Source organism: Lupinus angustifolius, unplaced genomic scaffold (assembly GCF_001865875.1).
Source record: "Lupinus angustifolius cultivar Tanjil unplaced genomic scaffold, LupAngTanjil_v1.0 Scaffold_116_6, whole genome shotgun sequence".
Classification (NCBI taxonomy): Eukaryota; Viridiplantae; Streptophyta; class Magnoliopsida; order Fabales; family Fabaceae; genus Lupinus; species Lupinus angustifolius.
The window spans coordinates 31,800-39,927 of record NW_017724965.1 but is presented as its reverse complement, the minus strand read 5'-3'; the positions used below and the strand labels follow the sequence as shown (position 1 = coordinate 39,927).

Below are 8,128 nucleotides of genomic sequence, written 5' to 3'. Positions count from 1 at the left end.
TTCAAAGAAGAGTAAATCCTATACATTTTTAGAAATCAACATAATTATTAAGAAAATTAGTTGTTTGTTTATGTAACTTTTCTGAATTATACAAAGAGCCAAAGAGGAGTTGAATGGAAATATTCTGATGCTTCAAGTAACGGCACACTCACAAGTTACACACCCTTTCTCTCTCCCTTCAACTCTGAATCTCAACTCCAATAAAAATGCGACTCTCACTCTTATCCCTACTCATTTTCCACTTCTGCTTCTCTTACTCCGCCATCAACCTTTGCTCCGCCGCGGTGTCTGAAGCTGTAACATGTTCCGGCATAGTGGATCAGAGGCACCGCAGTCACAAGATCTCTTTAACGGACTATGGTGGCGTCGGTGATGGGAAGACGCTGAATACGAAGGCGTTCAGAGAAGCCATATACCGGATTCAACATCTGAGAAGGCGAGGTGGCACGCTACTTTATGTGCCTCCGGGAGTGTATGTAACGGAAAGCTTCAACCTCACGAGCCACATGACCCTTTACCTCGCTGCTGGTGCCGTTATTAAAGCCACGCAGGTAACATGATCCACCGATTCACCACTCTCTTCTAATTTTTTTAAACGCTTAGTTACTTTGACGAGATAGTAATTAAAGATTTATCCTTCATTCATTATTTTTTATATTACTTTTGTTATAGAATAAATAATAATCAATCATAATTGATAATATAATAATAACATAAAACTTATATATTATTATTGTATATATATACTTTTTTCCTCTTATTTTCTTTAGAGTATAAACTTATATATTGACACTATAAAATTTATATATAGTTATCTGTCATTCATTTATATTATTTTTATTTAAAAATTAATACTAATTAAAAATGAATAATATGTGTACAAGTAAAAAAGTCTTAATGTCAATATCAAAGTCTACATCTTTTTCTTCTTTTTTTTATCTCAGGGATATAGATCACCTTGGACTAACTTAGAAAGAATCTTGAAAACTTGTTTAAATAAATGAAATAGTATTTTTATAACTAATATGCGATAATATTTTTAAATTATCTTTTTTTTTTGACTGTTTTTTTCTGAAGATTTGTTTTGTAGATAAAAGCATATAAAACATAATGTATTTCATAATATAGTAATTTATTTAGTAACGATTGACTTACAAGTAATAAATATTATTATTTTTAGTATAGAAGGATTTGTAGTCTACTTTGTAGAGGATAACTCATTAGTATGTGTTTTTAGTAAAAGACATAAATTACAAAACCAAAACAAAAAAGGCTTAAATTACAATTTCGATTAAGATTTTCCCCTTATGGTAGTTTTCAATATCTTGTTACATTTGTTTCTATCACATTTCATTTTCTACACTGGGATTCTGTTTCTTCACCGCTATTCAAATTAATAATTGGTGTATGCATTAATTTTTTATATTGTCATCAAAATCATCGAACATTTATATGTTAATTGTCGTTGACTCTTAAATAAAAATAATATAAATTAATTAGGATCAATTTTTCAAGAAAAATAGTCTCAATGATATATTGATTATGTATGAATCTTTATTCTGCCAATAGATAGATACTACACATCTATTAGTTTTAAGTTTTTTTTAAATCTACATTTTTTATTTTATTCAGGTATGGTTGGTTTACAATTCCTTATTGGATGAATATAACATGTATAATGTTAAAATTATAATTATTTTATATTATCATTTTATTAAGGTATAATATTTATCTATTGTTGATATAAAAATCTATATAAAATTAATATATCATCCAATATTTATTTATATTATTTTTTTAAAGAGTTAATAATAATTAAATATAAATATATATTGTAATTATATAAAATTGTTATACTATGATACATTTTAGCTTTAGTTAAAATTGTTATACTATGATACATTTTAGCTTTAGTTAAAATTGTGCAACAAGATAAAATATGTATATACAGAAAATTATTTCAACGCTTGATTTGAGCATTAGGTAGAGCCCACGTGACAGGATGACACTAAAATCAAAAAATTATTGGAATGCAAAAAATGTCCTTGCCTGTAAAGTCAGGCAACATTTTCTGAAAATTAAAAGTCCAAAAGACCAAAACCACATAGATTGAATTTGAGTGGAGTTTGATAAAGTGATAAACTATATTTTCATTCATTTAGGCATTTAGCATTTTGTGAGAAAACTTCTACAACGATCATACTTCTGTATTGAATAATATAATCATGAGAATACTGAAAATGAACATTTTTTAGTTATAAACGGTCAATAGTGAGGAGTGTTAATCAATATCTTACTAGTATTGTCTATGAATTAAATAAAGTAATTTTGCATTGACTAATGATGTGTTTGAGGATGAAATTCAGTGTAATAGTAAGATCCATTCTTATGACTTCAAAGATCTTAGGTTCAAATCTATTCACTAACAAGTGAAAAATTATGTATAGGTGAGTAGAGCCGATGAAGATCTTCATTCTCTATCTCAATTCGTGTCCCAAGTCAATCAATATATTTTATTTTATTAGGAAAATAAAAATAAAAACATAAATTTATTTTTTAATATTATTTGTTGTTACTCTATTGGGTAGGGATCTGAGGATATGATCCTTTTGGGACAGAGGATCCCCGTCCGAGTAGAGCACCCTAAATAATGCATTTAATTGCTCCAGAATTTCTAAACTTGTTTTTTTTTTCTTTTCTAAAGTTGATGTTTTTAACATTAACTTATATCTATTAAAAAAAAAATATTTAATTCGTTAAGAGAACATGTATATTTATATGTGTAATATTTATATATTGTATATGCACATGCATTACATCATTTACTATTCATCGGTGTTTTTTAAAGTAACAATAATAATAAAATATGAACAATAAATGATATAATAACTATATATAAAACTTATATAGTATCACTTTTGTTTCTCAATTACATATGTGTGAATTATAATGTATGGTTGGCATTATGGGTAGGAGATAATGGATTGTCGGAATCTAAAGACCTCCATGAATTAAGGTGGGCCTTGAGCTGAAATGAAGATAAGTGTCGGTGGTTACTCAACCATCTCCATGGTAATGGAGAAATTATTAAATTGATTCAATATTTATTAAATTCCCAGCTTTGTGGCAACCAAATTATCATCTTTGATTATATATATTGATAATATGAAATTAAATAAATTTATTTTAAATCGATAATGAAAATATGATTATGATTATTAATATTCAACCATGCATAATGATTTCTCCATTACAACATTCACATGACATTTATAGCATTTACCTACTGTTGTTGGACTGCAGAAGAAGTGGACAGTTGTTCATTCCGATAGCCTTTAACCCTTTTTCAAATCATCACGTGGAGGCGAATATTGCCTTATGTACATTATTGTTAATGTTCTTAATCCTTGGAAATATAATTTTTTTTTAGTCTTTCAATTTTTTAGCTTTTAGTTACCGAAGTATTCGTATATATAAGAACCAAAATTTTGATAAATATTGAAGATATAGGTAACCAAACTATTAGAATATATAAGAATAAAAACAAAAAAGTAAATAAATAAGTTATAAGAACTAAAATCAAAATTTGATAGTAACAAAAAGAAATTGAAGTTTTGTTATGATGCCTTATTTATTTACGGAAAGGATATGTTACTTTATTAAAGTATTATTTTATGAGTTACTTATTCTTTTTCCTAATGAAAAATTGTTACTTATTTTATTTATAAAAGAATCAGGAAGTTATTTTAATATGATTGAATCAGTACACATCAATTATATTATGATAAGTGTAATCTTTTAAACAAAAAATATGATAAATGTAATTAAGTTAAACAAAACATGATATATAATGGAGACAAGTCCAAATAATATAAGTTAATACCTCTTTATTATTTTTTTGTGTACTACAATATAATATAAAAGCGATTTAAACAATATCTCTTTAGAATTTTTGATACATTTTGTAACAAAAAATAATGAAAATACACTGACTTGTATATTATTTATACTTGTCTTCATAACATATCATGTTTTGTTTAACTTAATTTAATTTTTCATATTTTTTATTTAAAATATTACACTTATTTCTCATACAGGAGTGATCAGTATAATAAAAATATAAAAACTAGAGAATTTGTATAGGTGTAAAAAAATGAAAGATGGTTTGTGTAATTTCATTAAAACTCTGGTGTCAGTATAATTTACTATTATATTATTTTAGCTAATGAAAATAAGTGAAACATGTATTTCATTTATTTACACACAAAAAATCTAAAGTGAGCAGTATTATATGTTAGGTGAATTTAAATATACTTTTAAGAAATAATCATATGTGCTTCTAATTACATCGTTTAAAAATGAAAACAGGTATTACCATTTATTTCATTTTCATTATAACTAAAGACATCCATATGAGTAAGAAACTATCCATTTTGGAGTGTGTGACTATATGTCCTACTGTATTTCCCAGAAATCAAATTATTGACATTTTGTTCTATCTAAAGATCTAACAAGATCTTACACTACCAGATCAATGTTTTGTTAATTAGAATTAATGTCATATGGTTTGCTATTAGAAAGACAGTCCATTCCATAAATGTTGTGCTTATTTCAGTCACTTATATTAGGATCCCATATTACTCACTGGTTTATAAATCAAATCTTGCTTGAAAGAAAACCCCTCAAAAAATTACTTTCAATACTATATTAATTTTCAAAGCAAACCCTTTCAAGTAAATGAAATAATCTACCCCCTCAATGAAAGTTTTATAATCTATAGTAAGCAAGTCTGTATTTCGCACCAAATTTCTTAGTTTAGCTCCTACACATGTATATCTACTAAATAGAAATATTCAGATGAAAACTGAGTACTTTTTACTAGAGTTTTTAATTTTCTTCCTCACTTTACTGATTCTGTAGGAGTTATGGAATTGGCCTTTAATTTCACCTTTACCATCTTATGGAAGAGGAAGGGAGCTCCCTGGAGGAAGGTATATGAGTTTTATCCACGCAGATGGAGTAAGTGATGTGGTAATTACAGGTTGGTTTCAAATCCTCAATATTTGCTAAGGCAATTCTGCACGAATAAATTATTGACCTATTATTTTTGTTGGTAATAAGCAATCTAATAGAAAAAGAATTAGATAAAAATAACAAAATTTGATAATGAGATTTGATTAATTATGTCTACGTAATTGGGAACATTGAGCCTAACACGCCCACCTTCCTCCCTTGAATATTTTTTCAAACCAGTAACAAAATTCAAAATTTATGTATATTCTAATGTTTTTAAGTCTTGTTTTTTTAGTATGTTAGTATTTATAATGGGTGAGTCGAAACATCAACTTCTTTATCATTTCATTTCTTAGACTCTTAACCTATATCACCTAACCACCTTATAACTCTTTGCTTGTGATATTTCTAACTACAAGTTACAAGAAAGAACTTAGAACCCAATATATAGGATTATTATAAGTCCTCCATTGTATAGACTTGCTTAAATATTTTATTTGCAGTCTTCCAACATTGAGTATATACAAGAATAAAATGTAAATACTTTTTGAGATTAATATAAAGAAATGAAAATTGCTTAGGAGAAAATGGGACAATTGATGGACAAGGAGATGTTTGGTGGAACATGTGGAGGCAGAGAACTCTTCAATTCACAAGACCAGGCCTTGTCGAATTTGTGAATTCCAGAAACATTGTTATTTCAAATGTGACTTTCAAAGATTCTCCATTCTGGAACATACACCCAGTTTACTGTAGGTATGATAGAGTCCAATTTCTATTGATGCTTTTTAATAATATTTTCAATGTCTTGATTAGAACTATCTTGATGGGAGTCCAAGGAGGTAGATAGAGCTTCCATCCAGAAATCTAATTTCAATCATTCTTCCTTCTTTACAGCAATGTTGTTGTTCAATTCGTTACAATTTTGGCTCCTCCTAACTCTCCTAATACTGATGGAATCGATCCAGGTAAAAATATTGTATTTATGCCATATCTTGTGAAAGAGTTACTAGTTTTGCCGGATCTCTAGTATTGGAAAATCAAGTTATTGTTTTTGCTGTTGTATTTAATGGTATAACTGTCATCACATTGAAACTAAAGATTAAAGTGTTATAGATCACATTATTTTATATGTACTTTCCTCTCAACTACTAGAGAGAATCCTCACCAAGTTGTGACAAGTTTCGGTTGTTAGTTATTGAGCTCTTCCCTGTAAATGTCTTGAGTTCTTTCCTTTTAAGACTATTGTGGATCATCTCACTGGAGACAATCTTTTCAAAGGAAATATGTCCACCGCAAATGTTGTTTTCATGAGCGTAGCAATAAATGGCTTGAGAGTTGAGACCTTATTGAGTATTGGAAAGTGTTAAAATAAAATCAGTGACTTCGTTGATTGAGAATGCTATAAACTAACAAACTGTAAGTGATTGAAAATAGCAAAGTAAGTTAAGCGAAATTAATTAAATACATCAATGTTTAATAGTTGGTAAGGTGAAATGGAGGTTCCTTTCCTTCTTCTATTTAAATTTTACCCAGTCTAAGTCTGATATTAATTGATATATGCAGATTCAAGTTCAAATGTCTGCATAGAGGACTCATACATATCTACCGGAGATGATCTCGTGGCTGTGAAAAGCGGGTGGGATGAGTACGGGATTGCATATGCTCGCCCGAGCTTTGATATCACCATCCGGCGCGTAACAGGATCATCTCCATTTGCTGGCATTGCTGTTGGCAGTGAAACCTCTGGTGGGGTGCAGAATGTACTTGCTGAGCACATCAACCTTTTTAACATGGGAGTTGGTATCCACATTAAGACAAACATTGGTAGAGGAGGAATCATAAAGAATATAACAGTGTCACATGTGTATGTGCAGAATGCAAGACAGGGAATAAAAATTGCTGGTGATGTTGGGGGTCATCCTGATGAGAAATTTAATCCGGATGCTCTCCCAGTTGTGAAGGGTATCACAATTAAGAATGTGTGGGGTGTGAAGATTCATCAGGCAGGTTTGATAAAAGGGTTGAAAAATTCCCCTTTCACTGAGATTTTTTTATCTGATATCAACCTTCATGGTGAGACAGGACCCAGATCACCCTCTTGGAAGTGTTCTGATGTGGTTGGTGTTGCTCATCAGGTTAGCCCGTGGCCATGTTCTCAGCTAAGCAGCTAACTGTGATCATGTGCCAATTGAGTTAGAATCCTCTCCCGTAAGTGGTATCTAAAACGAAATGCAATCACACACTTCTATCCACTTCTATTTAAATATGCATACCTGATTTAGTATCATCATATAATGCTCATAATATTTATATAATGTTTCTATATAATATTTATTTAAATATGTAAATGTTACGGATATGCATCATCTGTTTTAACTTAGTGTCTCTAATCTTATCCGGTCCATTTTTATCTAGACATATGAATTTAATGTATTGTTTTTGTAAAATAAAATTAAAATGAAATATTATTTTTATTTGTTGGTTAACATTGGTTGGGATGAGATAAAGAGACAGGATAGAGGATCTCATTGCATATGATTCATGATGTAGGTTTAAAATGACAATTTTGTTTAACAATCAAAATAACCACTACGTAGCAAATCAGTAATAATATTGGAAAGATAGAAGTGATAGTAAAATTAGTTTGTGAAAATGTGTTACATCTTTCATAAATAATCTTTAAAATTGGCACGTACAAATATAAGATGAAGTTGATTTATGTTTATTAAGTTTTTATAAAATAGTTTGATATTAAAAAATTTCATAAAACATTATATGGTAAGAGCAGAGTTAAACCAATTTTAAAATATGTACAGACACCAAGTTCAAGTGGTCAAATTTAGTAGAAATGAAAGCAATAATGAGTTAAGGGATAGAGAAAATAGTACTTATATTTTATTATGATTCACTCTTAATTCCCAAGAAAAATATTTATCAAATAGTTACAAGTATTCATTGAGACAAATATCTTTTTATATCAAACATCTTTAAACTTAACAATCAAGTATTCTTTCACTACTAGTTAAATATCTTCTAAATCATTTCAAGTATTCTTTCACAAGTAAACCTACAAAGACTCCAAACATTTTCCAATTATTCTTTGGCTATCAAG

General features: G+C 28.8%; 1 protein-coding gene across 1 annotated transcript; it reads left to right on the top strand.

The window, feature by feature from the left end:
* Positions 1-206: 206 nt before the first annotated feature.
* Positions 207-7,414, top strand: LOC109339854 (probable polygalacturonase). The gene is made up of 5 exons (XM_019577379.1): positions 207-551; positions 4,921-5,041; positions 5,595-5,769; positions 5,911-5,981; positions 6,580-7,414. The coding sequence occupies exons 1-5, from the start codon at positions 207-209 to the stop codon at positions 7,185-7,187; spliced, it is 1,320 nt and encodes a 439-aa protein (XP_019432924.1). The 3' UTR covers positions 7,188-7,414.
* The last annotated feature ends 714 nt before the right edge of the window (positions 7,415-8,128 follow it).